Source organism: Tachypleus tridentatus, chromosome 10 (genome assembly GCF_004210375.1).
Source record: "Tachypleus tridentatus isolate NWPU-2018 chromosome 10, ASM421037v1, whole genome shotgun sequence".
Taxonomy (NCBI): domain Eukaryota; kingdom Metazoa; phylum Arthropoda; class Merostomata; order Xiphosura; family Limulidae; genus Tachypleus; species Tachypleus tridentatus.
Window position 1 is genome coordinate 25,175,626 of NC_134834.1, and position 21,393 is coordinate 25,197,018.

The 21,393-nt window shown below is 31.7% G+C and overlaps 1 protein-coding gene and 1 long non-coding RNA gene across 3 annotated transcripts; one reads left to right on the forward strand and one right to left on the reverse strand.

Moving 5' to 3' along the window:
- Positions 1 to 3,360: 3,360 nt before the first annotated feature.
- LOC143228905 (putative palmitoyltransferase ZDHHC24) lies at positions 3,361 to 11,831 on the reverse strand. 2 transcript variants are annotated; one of them, XM_076460344.1, is made up of 2 exons: positions 11,562 to 11,831; positions 3,361 to 9,719 (listed from the first exon to the last, which is right to left on the reverse strand). In XM_076460344.1, exon 2 carries the CDS (start codon positions 9,677 to 9,679, stop codon positions 8,834 to 8,836), a length of 846 nt encoding a protein of 281 aa, XP_076316459.1. In that variant the 5' UTR covers positions 9,680 to 9,719; positions 11,562 to 11,831; the 3' UTR covers positions 3,361 to 8,833. The 2 variants fall into 2 exon arrangements, with proteins under 2 accessions (XP_076316459.1, XP_076316460.1); XM_076460345.1 differs by lacking the exon at positions 11,562 to 11,831 and adding an exon at positions 11,355 to 11,490 and having other exon boundaries at positions 8,699 to 9,719.
- A 5,122-nt stretch (positions 11,832 to 16,953) lies between these two features.
- LOC143228906 (uncharacterized) lies at positions 16,954 to 20,481 on the forward strand. The gene is made up of 2 exons (XR_013015493.1): positions 16,954 to 17,145; positions 19,461 to 20,481. It is a non-coding gene; the product is annotated as an uncharacterized LOC143228906 (long non-coding RNA).
- Positions 20,482 to 21,393: the final 912 nt, after the last annotated feature.

Sequence of the window (21,393 nt, forward strand, 5' to 3'; positions counted from 1 at the left end):
ACCCAAATGTTTTCTTGTGTGCTTAAAGAAGAATTCTGTTTAATTTTTGTCTTTAGAAGTTGTTCATTATACAAAGGTTCACCATTACTGGATGAAACAAGTTCGTTTAACCTTACCTTAAATTAAGATAAAGGATTATTCAGTATTATTCTTGGTTTTTTTATGTAGGAAATGCAGTTTTTGTGATTGTAATAAATTTGTCTAACAAATACAGCTTACTTATCTAGTTTGTTCACTGTTCAATTGCTAGATAAAATACACTCATTTCAACCCGATTTGAACTTAGATGTACATCTGATTTTCAAACATGTTTTTAATTCCTTACATATCATGCATATCTAAAAACAGTTTTATTAATTTTGCTTTATGTTACATTTCAACAACCAGCATTGGGTTTTGTCAATTTCATTACAATTCTTAATTAAAGTATACATGCATAATAAGATGAAAGACAAGTGATGCAAGGCTTGCAGTGTTGTTACTTAAGAAAATAGTTTTGAGTTTGAAACTTGTTCATCACAAAGGCATTGCTAAAGTCTGAAGGACAATGTCTTTAATCATTTGCATTTAAGAGACACTTTGTTCCAGTAATGATTATGAAATCTAAGGTAACAATATTTAAGATATGTGAAATATCCACTCAGTACATTAAGTTAGTGAATGGATAATGTGGCATTCTGTTACATGTTAATTCCAGTGTTTCTTTATGATAGCTGGTGTTGAAATTAATCTTGTGCACCCTTGTTATTTGGCATATTCGATTTCTTGATGACATCCTCAAGTATATTTTTTACATTGCCATAACTGATGACATCTTTGTATTTCCTCATGCACTGATATAATATTCATTCTGTTTACACAATATTCTTCCTAAAGTGACATGGGAAATTGTAAGTTACTTCTTTTTTCTTTCTGGTGTAGTGAAATTTTTGTTAAAATGTCTTTTAATGCTGGTTTGGATTTTAATCCTGCTGTGTTCCTGAATTTTCCAAGAATTCTTTGGAGATTTTCTTCTGTTTATTTTATATAAAGATATATACTCTGTTGTTGCATTTGTTGATGGTTTTCTGCTGACATTTTATTTTGTTTAAAATTTATTTATTTTATAATGAGGTGCTTTAGGTTTCCATTGGTCCTGAAGATACTTTACAATTCATGATACTCTTGTTGGTCTTGAGAAGTTAATTTGTTGTTTACTTTCTAAACTTTTAACTATTCCATGTCTGGTGACACAAGGGTGATTTGCTATAAAATATAAGAATTTGTGTTTGTTTTTTTGTGTACATGTATTGTTAATGGTTTATTTTATGATGAGAACAACTACGAAGTAAACTTGTTCATTGATCTCATAATATCTGGTAAATAGAGTGGAGGGCTACATGTTGTTGAGGTGCCTATGAAATAAATTTACTTTGTTCTTGTACATGGTCAAATTACAAAAATGTTATCTACATGTCAAAGCCAAATTCTGGGACTTTTTTTGGATACTGTATGCAAAGAATTAACCTACCAAAGTTACTACAAAAAGATAAACCCCGTTGGAGATCCAATCAACATGGAATCTGAAGTGAAATTTGCAAATTTCAAATCAAACAACAACTTTTCAGATAAGTCAAATGATGTTTTACATTGATTTGTCACTTCTGTAACATTATACTTAAGACTTCATTCACTAGACATTTACTGAAGGTTGATATTACATAAATTATGTCTTATTCATTAATATAATGATCTCCAGAATTAAAAAAATTAAATTATTTACTATTACATAAAAGGGTGTCAACATAAGAGCAAGTTTAGCAGAGGAAACCGACAATGAGATTACCTCATGATAAACTTCAGAAAGGCCTTAAAGCTGTGAAAAGACACTTTTCCAAACATTATGTTTGGAAATACCATGAAACCATTCAAATGATACAGATCACAAGTCCTATTACAGGAGAGCACCACTATCATTAGACATTATAAACAAAATGAACAGTGGTTTAGATGAATATTAACAAGGACTTGATGTAAGTGCTAAGTATTTTGACATGTTACAAGTATATTGACTCTCCTGTCTAATTTTTGTGATTTATATTTTGCATAACTTCAAAAATATATCTTAAATGCTGTAACAGTAAGGTATTTTATGTTTATTATACTAACTGGAATAATGTTCCTCTTGATAAAATTTTCAATGTAGCTCCATAAAACATCAAGACAAGTGCACTTTTAACAAACTGTTAAAAAGGGTTAACAATATATATTTAAAAGAAATTAATAAACTGTCTCTCATATTTTAACATTAGTTTCTTTACAGCATAAATTTTCTTGACTGACAATATTTCAAGTTTTGTGTGACCTGTCTGTATATTTTAATTAACATTTGTACTCAGAACCACTAAAGTCTGAAATGTAACCAAAGGTTTTTGAATAGAAGAAATTATTTTTAATACATGGAGAAACCTTGCAAAATATTCACTCTAACATCAGCTATATTGGACATGTTTTAAAACAAATACTTTTACTTTTTAGTACTATAATTGAAGGAACAACTGAACTCCAATTTTAGAAATTGTGTTGCTGAAAATAAAATTAAGTTTTAGAAGTTAAAATCTATGTTGTGTAGTTTTGGAGAACTTTTATTTCTTACAACACATTCTTGTGTTCCACCTAAAAATACAATGTTCTTTAACAAATCATGCTTTGATATTTTAGAATTAAATAACTGCACATTTCTGGTAGATTAATATAATCCATGCATTTTACTATGTGATACATGACTTACAGAATAAAAGAAATAAACACAAGATATTAACTAATCTTACTTTACAGTTATTGTATGACATATTTGTAGGTGTTTATTATATTGGTGAAATAACACAACCAATTTCCTGGTGTGTATTGTACTGGGAGTGTTATTATCAGAAAGGCATGAATTCTTGTCAATATTTGGTACTTTTAGTTGCTTATGTTAAACAAATAGTGGTATACAAAATATTACATTATGAAAACAAACTTTTGAAATTGACATCTATAGTTAAATGAGTAAATATCATAAGAAATGAGGTTCCATCTACAGTAGTACACCCAGCATTTTAAATGAATTGAAGAAGATAATTATTTCCTGAAATGTTTTCCTCCCAAATAAAACTGACTTGAGGCTTACATAAATAAAGTGAATAACTGTGGTTAGCATAGAAGCAATATCATGGTTTTTCCCATTTTCTTTATTCAGAGTGAAAGATTCGAACTCCAGTAATTTTAAGTGAAATAACACTCTTGAAGTGTTTTACATGTTAGGATATTAACTACTTGGTATGAATTCATTCACTCTTATTACATGTTATTTCTAAATAATATTCACATAAAAACTTCTGAAGTGTTAGTTCTTTATTGGAATATAAGATGCAAACAATACCACATCAGTTTTTTTACATTCACATAAAATATTTGTCCTTACAAATCACAAACATATTAATAAATATTCAGCTTTAATCAAAGACAGAAATTAAGGTCAAACAGCAATCACAAAAATTTCACTCACAAAAAATTGTCTAATTTACTATTGTTGTAATAGTTCTATAAGGGTAATTCAATAAAAAGAAAATATATTTACAGCAATGCCAAAAATGGTGTGTAATTCTGGGTGAGAATTATATTTAATACATACAAAGATGTCAAATGAAATAGAAGAGATATTACATTAACAATTACTTTGAACTCCACTATCTTTTCATGCACAAATACAACCATATGCAAAAATAAAAATGGTAATAACATATTGTGCCACCATACGACTTGAAATGGAAATAAATAGTCCACCAATCTTACAGTTACTAAACTTGTCTTAATAAAGTATGTGATTTTGTTGGTATTGTTCAAAGATTAATGCTATTTGTTGCTGTCCTTACCTTTGAACTACTGACCAGAATTACAGTTACTAAACTTGTCTCAATAAAGCATAAGTGATTTTGTTGATATTGTACAAATATTGAATGGTTCAAAGATTAATACTATGTGCTGCTGTCCTTAACTTTGAATTACTGACCAGAGGAAAGGTAATCAATCAGCACAATTCTATCAATTACCACTTACACTGAAGGCCAGTCACTCTTATAATATACCCACAGCTTAAAGTACAGTGACTATTTTGTTGTTATCACACAGATTCAAACCTGGGTAACCAGATCCCAAATCCAGAGCTTTACCACAAGGAAAACTCTGCCATCAATGTCAAATTAAAACCAAAAAGAAATTTTTAGAAATAACTTTTATTAAAATATTTACTAGTTTACTGGAGATAACAGCTCATAATTTTGTCTTTAACATTTTAATGTGTTAGATTTTTCTAACAGTCTACTGGTACTATATGTGAATTTATTTAAAAAATAAAATAACTAAAACAATAAAGCAATAAAATGAGAATTTCACAATACACATACATACATATATATATATATATATATAATGGTAAATCTGTTTATAAAAAAAGTTATAACAAAAATTTATTTTTAAATTCTGATAATAATGAAAATAGTAGTCATTTAATATTAACATATTTTCTGAAGTTATTTTTAGTTACTTTATAACATGTTTGCTACTGTGCATAACAAGTCAACGAGCAAAACTCCTCTACTTAATAAAATTTTTGGTCACCTACTGCATTCACAGGATAACACGACTCAGAGTCCATGACCTTTTATAAACACATCTATATTTAGTAATACTGCATTGACTAGTATTTTTAAATTAAAAAAACTTTGTTTATATGCCAAATATTTGTAAAATTATAGTTTAAAAATAATAGTAACACAGCTGAAACAACAGTTGATAAACAGAGAAAGTATTTGATGTTACTTAAATTTGGAGTATGCATATATTAAAAATAATTTTTTTACAGGTGGGAAATGCATTCAATAGTTAATATTCTATAATAGCTGCACTCATACACTTACATTCCTGAGAGCAATACATCCAGGCCTCTAATCCTCGCCTGGTAATTTCACATAACTGCGAACAAATGAACATCATAATTTATCATGCCAAAGTCTTCCGCTTAACTTGACTTAGCACATTTCCCTAAGACACCACTATTGTTTACAATGTTTGACACTAAATGTTAAAATACTGTCAATTGATGTGTTCTCCAGAATACTGTTTAAATGAATGTCATATTAATCACTGTCTGTCTAATGTGAAAATTCTCAGTGTAGTTCATTCCAATAATTAGTCATGTAGCTACCTACCTATACATAGTTTTTAGAAGCATTAAGAACTACATTTTAAATTTGGTTTACAAAAACATAGAGCTCAAAGTAAATTGCTTAATTAAGTTGGAGTTATTATTGTGTGTTGAGAGTAAGTTGATAAAACTAAACGATTTAACTGATGCTTATTGCATGCCAGGGTAACATATTTTAATAAAATGTTTTTTTTAACAATGTGAAATTACTTAATATCAGAGTAAATCATTTTGCTTTATATCTTGCTTCTTTATTGAAATGAATGTTTCAATATGTTTTTTATAAGTGCTTCCTCTGGGCTCAGAAATTCAAAATCTAGGTATTTCATGAAATATTTACCAGACTTTATTATCACGAAGAGATTTTAATATTGAAAACAAATTAAGCTGGCAATAAATAATTTTGTTCTGACATTCTGAGGAGGTTTTACCACATGGTACTTTCTCATTAATTAAAAACCATTAACATAGATTTCATATTCATTATCATGGGTTTACTTGGAAATTATTTGTTTCTTTGAGAGTTACAATGTGTTTCTGTCATTAAGTGAAAGGTAAACAAATAAGGTGTTTGTATTGGGTGAAAGAAACAAAATCAGATTTTATTTCAACACCATAAATAAAGTAATAAAACAAAAAATATTTTAAATCACTTATTAGCTGACAACACATGATTTCTACACATACACTAATGTGCAAAGAAAAAAGAACCTTTTAAAAATGTATTTTCAATAATAAATAATAGTTTGTTTGAATAATATTGAAGTTATTTTATCATCATAACTTCAACAATATTATGTTATTTTTTTTCTTTTAATACATTATTAGTTAGCAGTCATTGTAGATCTAATTTATAAATTATAGGTGTGAAAAAAAATAGTACAAAAATAAATTATGTATCTCAGAATGGCTGGTATGAATATTAACACTTTTACTGATTATATTTTGTAGTTCGGTTCAGTTTTGTTAAGCACATACTGCAAAATACACCATGGCCAACTCAAGGGTATCGAAACCTAATTTGTAGCATCATAAGCCTGCAGACTCCCGAATGAGCACTGGAGGACATTGTTTTATTATAGACATTAAATATATTTTAGGCATTCACTCTGACATTTTTCTTATCTAACAAGTGCTGTTTTTCACAAACTGTAACATTATATCTTACATCTTCAGGTTAAGAAAGATGATCTAGGAAGGTTGAAACGTTGTTCTCTCCATATCAATAAAAGTGTAAATACCCATACCAGCCATTCTGAGATACATTTGTATTTCAAGTGGGTTCCTCGTTATCAAGAAAAATTAACTATAAGTGTTTGTGTTTGTATTGTAACTTTTCCCTGTGTCTTTTTTCCTGGATTATTTGTATTGTTCCAACCATAAATCTAAACTGAGATGAGAAATAATAAAAAAGAAACTGAAGCCACAAGTTTATTCATCAGGTACTTACTGCCTCTTTATACTTTTCTGAAAACTGTATTATTCTATAAATGTATTTGCATCCTTACAAAATGGACAACAAAAATGTGAAACTAGAATTTCAAATTCATGTTTCAAATATCTGTACTTATAAAAGTTTATAGTTTGTCAAAATTATTACTTTCACACAAAAATAAAGATTACTTTAAAAACCACGCAGTACATTATGAAATTTACTATTCTAATGAAACAGAATACTTCAAACCTGAATACTTATATTTCATAAAACATGCACACCTGGTGGTTAAAAACACATTTTTACTATATTAAAAATTACTTCCGAGACAGTTAAGTAGGAACGTTTTATTCTGCAGAAGGTAATAACTGTTTAATTATGGATTATTTTTAAGGCATAATGTCATACATTATGAGAAAACATCACCAGAAAATAACTATCTACCTCTATAGTACTCAACCTGTGGTTCATGGACCCTTAAGAATACAATACCGTTTTTCTAACTGAAGAAAAACAAGTTCAAACGTTACAGTTTTAAGAAAGTGTTAAGTTTGATTATGTGAAAATGATGTTTTATTTAAACATTTCATTGCTTACATGCTTGTACCAGAGCCACCTTTATACCCTGAAGGATCAGCAGATAGTTCTGAGTGTGGAAGTCTACATGATTATATTTGGTTTGTGAAGAGTCCACGAGAGAGAAAACGGTAGAGAACCACAGATACAATTTTTTACCCTTTTCTACTTAAAACATGCAGCTTGAGCTCATAACTCTCATATGCAGGAAAATATCTTAATTTTAAAAACATGTTCACCGTGTTACAAGAAAACCTACTGTTCAAGCACCTAGCTACATCTTGTATATGACCTTTCAACTGTCAGAAAGGCCCACTATCACTCTCAGTTTTATGGACCTAAGTTACTTTTCAACAAAACTGAAAATTAAACACTACCCAATGAGAAAGACATGCAATCAGGGAAAGTTTCACAGCAATGAAATTTCTGGTTAGAATATAAAATATTTTGCACATTTTAAGTTATTTATTAATAAAAGTTTTAAAAAGCTAAACGAGAAAGAGCTGGTCCAACCACGTACTTAATATGCTGATACTGACTGTAGTGTCAGGCATATTTATTGGTACAAACTATATTGTGACAAAGTCCCATACAGAGTGAAATCAGACATTTCTATTATAATGTGACACATGATTTTAAACTAATGTATGATACATTACTATGTAGACAAACCTTAAAATTTAAAAAAATGACAGTTCACAATTTTAGATTATTTACTTATGATACATTTTAATGAAATGTTTTTATATTATGCATTGCAGTTATGACTGTAGTTATTCATTACAGATAAAGGACTTAAAAAGAAACTGAATAACATTTCAATTGATTTTTAATCTGTCCAATATTTGATTTTCAAGCGCCCTCTATAAATTCCTACAAGATAATTACATGTACATTTTTAGGTAAAACACTGTCAAAAGATGTTAGCTGACTATAATTTACCACTATAAACCTAATTTTTTTCCCCATAAATAAATACTCTATATCTGTTTATGGTTATCAAAGTGTTTTGTTCCACCCATCCATGCACAATTTTAATTTTAACTGAAAATTTAACATCAGTTTGATTAAATATACTTTAAACAAGTCATTTCAGTTTTTAAACCTTCAAAAACTAATCATGTGATACTTTATCAATAAAATTTCTCTCTATATGTAAACTGGTTCTTACCAGATATATTTAAACATTATACACATTTTTGTATACCATTTCTATTTCAAAAGACGTCACTACAATTTGAAAACATAATAGTGTTTATACATACATTTTAAACTAATAATTAGGATGCACTGATGAACAATTTTTAAATATATTACAAACAACCTACTGTTTGTCACAGTTAAAAATTGTTAATGTATATTTTATTTCACTGTTGTCACCAGTTCTCAACACTCAAGTGTAAAAACTCATCAAAAATGAGTACAACCTTGCATGCACAGTGAGTATAACATTGAACTGAAAGCTCTTAATCATTACAATGGAAAATCAAACTTAATGGCTGCAGATTAACATGACAAAACATGAATGAGTTCAGTTTATGAATCATGAGGAGAAATGTACATAAAACACTACATGTATTTCACTGTACTCTCATTTATCTGTTCTTAGTGGACCAAAGGTTCAGTTCTTCTTTCTTCATAAAAGTGATTCCATCTCCAGGAAGAGGAGATTTGAGAAGAGGAAAACTCCAAACCATGTACCATCTTTCTCCTAATGTTTGAATAAGATTATCTTTCCAACCTAAGTTGTATTCAGTTATTCCATGGTTCTTTTCAAATGTGGTCTGATTCCTGAGTAGAAGCTGTACATGAAAAGCCAACAGACCGGCTACAAACCCAAAACCAGTGATACATAACATAGAAAATAACGTAGCAAAAGAGTTACTTAACTCCAAATAACCAGTTACCCAGAAAATAAATGGCAAAACATGAGCAAAAATAGAAAAAGGGTTGAATCCTCCTAGCATATCCCAGATGAAAAACATGTTGAGAACTGTAGCATATAAGCATCCAACCATCATGTAGAATAGAAACCCAATAAAAAAACGCTGATTTTTGTATCCAATACAACATCCTGAGAAAATGCAATGATGATCACGTTTCAGTACACACGTTCTGCAGATATTGCAATGAAATGAGCGAGGAGGCGAGTTAGCTTCACAGCCAGGACAGAATCTCCAGTTGGGCTTTAACACTGATGGCAAAATAGCACTGCCACTGGTGGTATCTGTAACCATAATTCCAAACAAGTTTCCAAGGATATTGGAAACAACAAATGTTCCACAGACATAGTGAAGATAGTACAACCAGGTTTTATCAACGTGGACATAAGGAATTACCACAAAAATCTCATAAAGAAAAATCACAATAGCAGCTGTTACAACAAACAAAAAAGCACAAAAGTCCCAGATATTATTAGGCCATATGCGTTTTTTTGCCATTTTTAATATGCCAAGCCTTTGTGGACAACTTCAAGGTGACCTAAATGAACAAAGAAAAGAAAAAAAAAGAATGTAAGTTTATTGTTTTTTTATTACAATAATGTATTTTTACTTAATAAAGAAAATAACAATCTAACTAAAAATATTTAAGTTAGTTTTAAAATTATCACTTAATTAATGAAAATGCATATAATTTTAAATAAAAAATCCTTTACATTAAAGAACATATAGAACTACAGCAAAGTTAGGAAATTCACAATAGTTTATAAGAAACAGATGGCTATTATTGTTAGATGTAATAACAAGGGTTTTATAAATATATTAAAGGTAAGGGAAATGTCAGAAATGGAGAGATGCTGATGACCAGGTCTTCATGAAGACTATGAAATGGTTTTCTTTGAAATGTCCTCTTACAATTTTTACAGAAGATATTAATAATATTCTTGACTTTGACCTTTATCACTTTATGAGAAATATTCAAACTGATCTGAGTAGTGTATATACATTAATTCCCTGGTGCTGTGTATACAGAGTAATAGATTAAAAGTATATAAAATGTCAGGATCAGACATGTTTCTCCTGCATGGTTTCAAAGGAAGTCAAAGACCAGATACGTTACTCTCCGTCTTACATTTTTGATAAGTAAATATATATTGAAGTAGTATATGCAGGTTGGGAAGTTGCTAATAGTAGTAAAAGTTCTAAATGGTCTGATACAATATTTACAAAACTGTTTAGTAACATATGATATTTTAAATGAAACCAAGCATGGATTCACCAAATGGAAAACTTGATTGCTGATCTGTTTTGTTTTTTTTAAGATGTTATGTGGAAGATGGAAAGAATATGGTGGATTAATGTAATTGTATAATAAAAAAGCCTCTGATGAGGTACCATGCAAAAAGAGTATTTAAGAAAATCCAATAATCAGTCAGTAGTGTAGGAAGGAGTTGAAAAGTGGAAGTAATTGAGTAAATAATAATATATTCTACAGTTCTGACATTTTTGCTGGTGGTTGGGGAAAGACTAGCTTATTGTACTATAAGGTAGTTGAATGGGTCAAATCACAAGGTGGTTATCAATACAACCCAGTTAAACTGGGCCCTCCTTATTACTGAAATGCTCTTTTCTTTTCTCAAGATTGGATGTGGAAAGACAGTTCCGAGAGGCCAAATGGTCACTTTCTGTCTTATGTTATAATGAAACTAACAAAATAAATGCACATATTTAGACTTTGTTAATTGTACTGAGAGGATGGAGGGTAAGGTTACATGTGAAAAAGTACTGAAATGAAAGAGGCCATAATATCATTGCATTTAACTTATTCATTGAAATTTACTGTGAAATTAGTAACAGTTTTATCCCAAGTGTTTAGAAATTATTAACTACAAGGAATTATGAAAAAATGAAATAACAAGAAGCTAATTTAAATAGCTATAATATAAATTAATGCTCATCCTATTTTTGTTTCAATAAAGGTGCCTAAAAAACAGCGAATTTGTTTCAAAATGTAACATTTTAATTGACAAACACTAAACCAATAAAAAATCTTATAAATTCAGTTTTAATGTATATCAGGATAAACTATATGATACAACAAATTATATTACTGTTAGAGTTCACCCTAATAATAAATGTTGAAGTCTCTTTACTCAAAACTTTAAAATTAACTTACTTTTTATTCTTTCTATGTTCATGCCAAATGTAAAAAGGCAGAGCCGAAAACAATGGCTCTTAACTTTAAAGATTCTTTAAAAAACATGGGTGAAGGTGTTAAACATTTATTTGTTGTATTATGATACACAAAATAGTTATGACTTAATAAATATATTTAAGGGAGGATTATACTGATAAATAAAAGGCTTAAACATGTTCGGCTAACCTAGTAATTGTTCCGTTTCTTGCCCCGACGAGGCATATAACAAATCATTAAAGCTTATTTTAAGAAGTTATTAAAAATGAAATAGTAAAGGTTTTAACATTTATATGTTCGAAACTGGACAAATTCTCACATTAGTAAGAGAATTTCAAATGACAGCTAATCATACACTTTTTTAAGGGGCGTTAACAAAAATTTGGAAAATTCTATGCCTATTTATTTATCTTTGTTTATATCAGTGAACTGCTATCTCATTTTTCTCGATAATTTAGTAAGGTAACCAATATAAGTTTATAATTCTTAGAAAGGTTTCACAAAGGTTTTCTTGTCTTACAAAAGTTTCTGTGAAAATAACATAATTAATACATTCCGAAAAGATAAAATTTTGTATCAACATAAAACGTTAAACGCAAAAATTGCAACATGTAATGGTGTTTAATATTTTGAAAATAAAATTTGAAATTTGAATATTTAAATAAATGTCTTATTTGATTATTAATATCATTGTAGTAAAATAATGGTACAAATGACGTCAGAGCATGTTTTAAACCGCTCAAAAGAAGTTTCTTTTTTTGTCAACACATAAAAAAAAACAACATTTGTGGCAAAGATACTAAGGACATTAGGCCTGGCATGGCCAAGCGCGTTAAGGCGTGCACTTCATAATCTGAGGGTCGCGGGTTCGCGCCCGAGTCACGCCAAACATGTTCACCCTCCCAGCCGTGGGGGCGTTCTAACGTTACGGTCAATCCCACTATTCGTTGGTAAAAGAGTAGCCCAAGAGTTGGCGGTGGGTGGTGATGACTAGCTACCTTCCCTCTAGTCTTACACTGCTAAATTAGGGACGGCTAGCACAGATAGCCCTCGAGTAGCTTTGTGCGAAATTCCAAAACAAACAAACTAAGGCTATCATCCGCCGTCTTAAATTTTGAATTGCTAACCATACAGAAAGTAGCCAGCCAGTCAGCATCCTACCAACTACCTGGGAGCCTGGCATGGCCAAGCGCGTAAAGCGTGCGACTCGTAATCCGAGGGTCGCGGGTTCGCGCCCGCGTCGCGCTAAACATGCTCGCCCTCCCAGCCGTGGGGGTGTATAATGTGACGGTCAATCCCACTTTTCGTTGGTAAAAGAGTAGCCCAATGGTTGGCGGTGGGTGGTGATGACTAACTCCCTTCCCTCTAGTCTTACACTGCTAAATTAGGGACGGCTAGCACAGATAGCCCTCGAGTAGCTTTGTGCGAAATTCCAAAAAACAAACAAACAAAAAACAAACCAACTACCTGGATGGATCACTAAGTATTGACTCTCACTACTATAAAACACCCACAGTTAAAAGTATGAGGAGTATTTTGAATTTGTGCATGAATTCGAACCCGGTTTGTCAGCTCCGAAATCTGCCCAGAGATCTAGAAAATATTGGAGTACTTTTCACTAACAAAAAGTGGGAATGACTATGAAATTATGCAACGGGGTTCGATCCTGCTACCCGCAACTTAAATATTGAGAGCCACAATTAACATATCATTTGTTATATATATTCATTTATTTTATATTAATCTCTTTTATTTATCAGCAGACAGTCCAATGTGGCTTTACTATAAGAAAAAAAACACACACTCTTTTATTTATTTTTTACTGATTGTATTTGCGTGTTTGTTTTTTGGAATTTCGCGCAAAGCTACACGATGGCTATCTGCGCTAGCCGTCCCTAATTTTGCAGCGTAAGACTAGAGGGAAGGCAGCTAGTCATCACCACCTACCACCAACTCTTGGGTTACTCTTTTACCAACGAATAGTGGGATTGACTAAATATTATAACGCCCCACCCACGGCTGAAAGAGCGGGCATGTTTTATACGACTGGGATTCGAACCCGCGACCCTCGGATTTCAAGTCGAACACCTTAACCCACCTGGCCATGCCATGCCCTGATTGTATTTAACATTTTTCTTTTTGTATTCTTTGTTTATTGTTTTTAGTGTATTCAATAATTTTGGCCTTTTTTGTTACTTTTTTTTTCTTAGAACTGTATTTTTCATCTTTGTTTAGAATTAAGCACAAAGCTACACAAGAGGCTATTTGTACTCTGCTCACTACGGGTATCGAAATACAGTTTCCAGTGGTGTGACTTTACAGACATATCATTGTGGGGTCTTAATTTTCTCTATTTTTAGTTTCCATGTCAGTATTTTTGATATCTGGTGCAAAATTTTATTTCTTCTTTGCTTTGTTTTTACGTTACTATTTAGTTTTTGTACATGCTTTTCATCTGTTCTGATGTTGACAGTTTTTCTTTGCAGTAAACAATGTCTTTTGTTCAGTTATCTTCAATAAATTGATTTCCTTTTTCCGTTTTTAGAATAAGTTTTCCTCCCAGTTTTTTGGCCCGGCATGGCCAAGTATGTTAAGGCGTTCGACTCGTAATCCGAGGGTCGGGGGTTCGAATCCCGGTTGCATAAAATATGTTCGCCCTTTCAGCCGTGGGGGCATTATAATGTGACGGTCAATTCCACTATTCGTTTGTAAAAGAGTAGCCCAAGAGTCGGCGGAGGGTGGTGATGACTAGCTGCCTTCTCTCTAGTCTTACGCTGCAAAATTAGGGACGGCTAGCGCAGATAGCCCACGTGTAGCTTTGCGCGAAATTCAAAAAAATCTTCCGAGTTTTCAATTCTTCTTCTTTTATATTCTTTAATATAAGATGTTTTTCTTCTCTCGGATTGTAGTGAGATTAGAAATCCATTTTAAGTAAAAATGTATGTCGAGAAGGCTGGTATGGGTATCAAAACATTTACTAATAAAGCAGAGAACAACACTTTGACGTTCTTAAGTTGTTTTGGTTATCGTTATTCTGTACTTTATTTTAATTAAAGTTTTAAAACCCTTACCAGCTGTCTGGAGATGCACAGAGGTGTAGCTGGGGTTTTCAGCGCCCGGGGATAAAATCAGTTTATTAAAACCTGCATTTCGTAGCGTATTTTTAGGGTATGAAGGAGATGAAAAGTGAAATAATTGAGGCAACAATGGAACTTTGAAGATATAATTGAATAACAGAGAAGGACAGAATCAGAAACAAGAATGTATATAAAAAAATTAATGCAGAATTATTTTATAATAAAATAATAGTCAAATATAGCATTGCGAAAACTTAAAACATTACTTTGGATATAGTAATCTGAAAAGTTAGCATAAAGTAAATGAAATAGTTTGATATAATGCTTGGATGTTATTATGTAACTTTAAAGAGAAATTCTTTTTGCCTTTGCTGCTGCAAATTTATCGATTAGTTCCTCAAAATTTATGCTGTCGGTAACCTCTCGCTCCACACTCAGCAAAGGCTTTGTTTGTTTTTTTGGAATTTCGCACAAAGCTACTCGAGGGCTATCTGTGCTAGCCGTCCCTAATTTAGCAGTGTAAGACTAGAGGGAAGGCAGCTAGTCATCACCACCCACCGCCAACTCTTGGGCTACTCTTTTACCAACGAATAGTGGGATTGACCGTCACATTAGAACGCCCCCACGGCTTGGAGGGCGAGCATGTTTGGCGCGACGCGGGCACGAACCAGCGACCCTCGGATTACGAGTCGCACGCCTTATGCGCTTGGCTCAGCAAAGGCAAGGCTGACAATCTTTCCTGTCCCATGGATGATCTCAGGTGAGACAAGATAATTTTTATCTTACCTAAAGACCTTTCACAACTGAAATTAGATGTTGCAACAGTCAGTAAGATCTGCAGACCAACTCTTAGATTTGGAAATACATCATTCCCATACTGCACAATGAAACGAAGCAGGTCCTCTGGTGTCGAAAGCTTAACATCAGCTCTTGTCTTGAGTTGCATTCGGCAGTCCATTATTTCACTGAAGATTTCCAAGCCATCCAAGTCTGTATCATAAGAGCTTCTTGTAAAAATACATCTCTGTTTCAAGCTATTCTCATTAGTTGTGACATGAGTTCCTTTATGTCTAAAAGAAAGCCAAAACTAGAGTCCAGTTTTTTCAAGCTGATGAATCTGTCTCACATTTCTGTGTGTATTTTGTCAATCATACTTTTCATCAGTCGTAGCATTTCATTTTCTGCTGTAAGTCCTACATCCTCTGCTGTTTCTCCGGACATTTTTTTCTTCTTCCTTTGCCGTCTCTCAATTTGGACATCCCAAGAACTGCACAGTTCCTTTGCTTCTTTAAGATAATTCTTGCATATGACATCGCTGTTTTCTAGGAAATACCCTTGTAAAGCCTGAATATCCTGAGCAGCATTATGGAAATTCATGGTGTGGTTTTGAATCCTTTTCTGAACCCGGTCAATCTTGGCAAGTACAATATTCCAGAACCGAAGAAGAACCAGAAACTCAAATGTTAGAATCCGATGTAACAACTGAACTGCATCACTTCTTGTATCTGAATTTTCCTCCTGATCATCTGCAATATTTTCCAGTAGTTCTACCAATTGTTCTAGTTGATCATGTATCGGTTTAACAGCTGCTACTCTGGCACCCCAACGAGTTTCTGACTCTGACTTCACTAATTCACCAAGAGCAGTTTTCAGTCTCTCCCAATTTTAAGATCAATGCCGAAGAGGCGCGAAAAGTTCGGACTCGTATCTGCAATTCGCAATCTAGTCCAGCGTTAGATTTTCTTGGCTTCGCTTAAATACTTCAGTCAGATTCCCTCGGCTTCGTTTCCAGCTTTTCCAGACTGCGGTAGTCTGGTAAAGTCATTTAAACTCCCATTTCAATTATCTGTTATAGTCGTTCGGTTACTCCCGAAGGACAGGGCGCTGAGGCCATAGTAGCATTCCGAAAACTGGATCAAGTAATAGACAATTTACCGGCTTTGTTCGGTGAAGTATCCGTGTAATGTGCGTTCTGATTACTGATTTACAGCATATAATGTTACATTTCACAACGTTTACACAATGTTATATAACAACGTTGATTATTCGCTATGAAGTGACTGCATTTTGACGTTTTCATAACATTTAGACAACTTAATAAAAAATGTGACCAATTACGACGTTGTGGAAACATTACATAGCAACGTCTATTATTCATCAGGAAGTGACGTTGCAATCTGACGTTTTCGTAACGTTTAGACAGTGTTATGGTATAACGTGACCAAATCACAACCAAGTTGTGACAGTACATGACATTGAAACTACCATATATGGGACACTGGGTATTAATTGGTTAAGAGGAGAAAATATTTCATTCTGAAATTCATTCCTAATTATGTAACATCAATTTGGCGCCCCCTATCCCCAATGCTGCGCTCGAGGACAGATGTATCCCCTTACCACCCTAGCTACGCCACTGGAGATAAACGTTTTCGGACTTTGTTCTTATGATGATTGTAGAGATGGTTGAATGAATTCGAACCTAATATATTAGCCACGTAAGTTTCTAGTTCCACTGTTACACAAGGGATAGCTTATTTCAGTTCACTTGCTGTAAATGTTTTACAACAGTATTATTACTGAAACAATTTTTTAAAGCCCTGGTTAATTGTTTTTAAATTTTAAAATCAATTATGGAAAAGTGATTGAAAATTCTTACCTCTTTGTTTCTTTAGACTTCGGAATTGAATTTCGAGGTAGTATTTGTTATGGATTGGTATGGTTTTGGACAGAAATTTATTTTTGTAATTGTATTAATATTGTTTTGTTTTATATCTTTGAATTACGTATTATATTTATTCTTTCTTGTGTGTGTGTGTAACTTGTAATATTATGAAGATCTGGAATGAGATATCACATCTCTTGTTCAATGTTGTCGTGTATATGTCTTTATATTCTATTTGTAGTGATAAACAGCATAGAAGGCGTACGTTAAATTTGACTCGTCTGTTCATAAAAGTATGTTTATCAAAATATTTTAGTTAAAGTGCTGGAAAACTTTGCAAATATTTCAGTTTCTCAAGCATATCTGAACTTGTGTGGAAAATATTGCCAAAGTTAAAACTTGTTTGGCTAAATATATATTTATGCTAGCCAAAATTTAACTGAAATAGTGTTGTTCCTTTTACTTTTTTTGCTTTTATAAGTAAGTGCATGTGAACTGTGCTGCCTTACTAAATTATAATGGTGTATTTGTAACTGTATCATTTGTGTTGATTCTTTGTAACTGCAAGTTCTTTATCTTGCATGCTATTGACAATTAATCTAAACATTTTCAATTTTAAATATATTGATTTCATTTATTAAACTAAAATATTGCTGATATTTTAAAAGATATTAGTCTGTAATATGCTAATGTTATAAACACATTTTTATAGTAGAATATATCTTAAAAAGTTTAGTGTGTTTTTGCAATAGGAAAGAAGTTCAATTGTGATAAACTTTGTAAAGTTATTTATTGTATGTTTGTGAATAAATTATGTCGTGTTGAGCTTGCAGTAGAACTTACAACACCCAGAGTGCATGTTAGAAATATTTTTTTAACATTTCTTCACAAAAGTGACATCTTAGACTTGTATGACAATACAGACCGTCTTACACATCAAACCCTAAAGACATTCACTTAATTTGCTAAAAGAAAAAAAGTCCAATGTCATCTTGTGTACTGGTATGTACATTATTTAGTTTGTTATGCTTGATACTATGCTAGAAATTCTAATCAATTATAACCTGTGATGACCAATCTCTGCGCAAAATTTAAGTTCTCCTAGAATGAGTTCCAGCTATTAAGAAAAGCTGTTGAACTAAGGGGTTCTGTGTTAAAAAAAACAGTCTGAGGCTAAAATGTTGTTGGTAAAGTTTTATTTGTAGTTTGTTTAACAAGAGTAGTATGTGGTAGAAGGATTAGTTGCACTGTGGTCTCTTATTTTTTGCTAGAATAAGTAGCAAAGATGACATTTTATTGAAACAAATGATTATAAAAGATGTAAAATATTTATCAACTGAACATAATACTTTTAATTCAAATGAAATAAATAAAAAACATTAAATTAAAAAAATTACAATGTTACATATATGCAATATTTGAGCATGTTAAGTTCACAAATGTTTAAGAATTGAAGGAAAGTTTTCATAAGTTTTATAATTTTGTGAGTATTTTATTACTTTATTGTAAATAAAAAAACAAATTGTTTTGCAACTTGATAATAAATGATACTTTGTAAAATTATGAAACTTTGTTGGTATATTTAGAATATATTTTGCCTTAAAGGTTTGTTATACATGCAACTATAACATAAAGTAGCAAAATCAAGTTTTAGTCTGAACAATATTGATTACATTGCTTTGTTTTGTAAATTGGGCTTGTTACCATGATATTTATGTGTTACACATGTTGCAGGGCCTGGCATGGCCAGGTGGTTAAGGCACTCAACTCGTGATCGAAGGGTTGCGGGTTTGAATCCCTGTCATACTAAACAATGTTACTCTTTCAACCATGGGGGCATTATAGTGTGACAGTCAATCCCACTATTTGTTGGTAAAAGAGTAGCCCAAGAGTTTGTAGTGGATGGTGATAGCTAGCTGCCTTCCCTCTAGTTTTACATTGCTAAATTATGGATGGTGATAGCTAGCTGCCTTCCCTCTAGTTTTACATTGCTAAATTATGGATGGTGATAGCTAGCTGCCTTCCCTCTAGTTTTACATTGCTAAATTATGGATGGTGATAGCTAGCTTCCTTCCCTCTAGTTTTACATTGCTAAATTATGGATGGCTAGTGCACATATCTCTCGTGTAGCTTTGTGTGAAATTCAAAATAAACCACATGTTGCAGTACTAATAAATTAATAAGATTAATTTTAATTCTCTGTTTTCAAGAATTAAAGTATATTTATAGTTATCCACTTTTATTGTAGATCAACTTTTTAAATTTGATATCTACTGGAAAACAAAAGAAAAATTAGCATAAATCACATTGTCTTGTGTGAAAACAGTTTTGTTTGTTTTTTTTCAGATTAAAGACTGGACAGCTATAGTCACCAGGAGCATAGACAGTGGTTACAACCCCATTGGTTTTTTATTTAAGTTTAGAAACTGATATTTAACTCAAGGTTTTTAGATCAAGAAGGCAATGATAGGATAATTGATGTTGTTTTTTTAAATAGGTTTTTTTATATACTGGTAAATGTCATCTCAAAATGAATTTTGATTTTCCAGAATATTTTATCAAGTCATCTCATTAGGTTGTGGATGTGAGAACAGATATTAGATGGCAGGTGTATTTGCTGATTCTTTCTCTTAAATGAGAATCCATAAAAATAATTGGTTATGTTGATATAATTTGTAAATTACTTTAAGTTAACTTGTTTGCTTACATTAAGTCTAGTCAAATTTTTAGAATAATAATATATCATTTAATATCTGTATAAAACATCTAATATTTTATTTTGCAGGTTCAGCAGAACTTTTCTAAAGTGTTTTATTTTCAAACATAGAGATCTGATAAAGAACTAGAATGTTTTTGTTACTCTAGGAATAACATGTAGCAAGGAAAATATCTTTCTTGTTTGGTCCTAAAATTTGCCAAACCTGGGAGAGAGAGAAAAAAAAATTCAAATCAATTATAAATTAAGAATTGTGAGTTTTGATCACTTTAGTTACTTTCAAGAGACATTAATGATAGGAAATCAGATTCTAGCCCCAAAAGTGAAGTTGTCATTTTAAGAATGGTGTTGAAGATTAAGTCCAGAAATAGTTAAGAGAAATGTGATAATTTCTTTTCAAATGAAACTCTAAAGGAGGAATAGAGAAATAGAATCGAATCTAGAGAAGAAGGACAGTTAGATTTGTAAGTCCAGTTTCAATAATTAAATAAACGATGATCCTTTCATTTGAATTGGAAAGTGCTAAATGCCAATTAAAATAATGTGAGTACAGAGAAGAATATGAGAGAAGTTACTAAGATTTTTCATTGATAAAAGTGTGTATATAGACTGGACTTCCAAATAAAAGAAAATGGTTTAGTTATTAGTTTTGTACATATGTTGTTATGACTTTTGGTGTAACTTCTATCACTACAAGATTAGATTATTTCTAACTAAAGAATCTCAGATAAACCACTTAATTTTAAACTTGCCCAGATGAATGAGAACTAGTTGAGCTTCTAATATTATTTTCTCTATAAATGTAAGTTCATTACATGGGAACTGTTTTCTCAAAGTTTTCCTTTTTTTTTTAACTTGGTAATTGTGATATGTTCATTTATTTCATTTACATGAAAATGTATAGTTCGTATCTCAGAAATGAGCAAAAATTCCTACTCTCTGTACATCAGAATGAATGCTTAAAGCACTTGTTGGAGTTGCTTCAAATGCTACTATTACATTTATCAGTGATAACTCTTGGATCAGTGTCAGACAATTTAGTTGTGTAATGCTGCATTTCATATGATTTTGGTGCTAGGGATTTCATTCTTGATGACAAGGGATTTTAAACTCAAGACATTGTCTAAACTGTAGAACCATGAGTGTAACTCAAGACATTGTCTAAACTGTAGAACCATGAGTGTAACTCAAGACATTGTCTAAACTGTAGAACCATGAGTGTAACTTAAGACATTGTCTAAACTGTAGAACCATGAGTGTAACTCAAGACATTGTCTAAACTGTAGAACCATGAGTGTAACTCAAGACATTGTCTAAACTGTAGAACCATGAGTGTAACTCAAGACATTGTCTAAACTGTAGAACCATGAGTGTAACTCAAGACATTGTCTAAACTGTAGAACCATGAGTGTAACTCAAGACATTGTCTAAACTGTAGAACCATGAGTGTAACTCAAGACATTGTCTAAACTGTAGAACCATGAGTGTAACTCAAGACATTGTCTAAACTGTAGAACCATGAGTGTAACTCAAGACATTGTCTAAACTGTAGAACCATGAGTG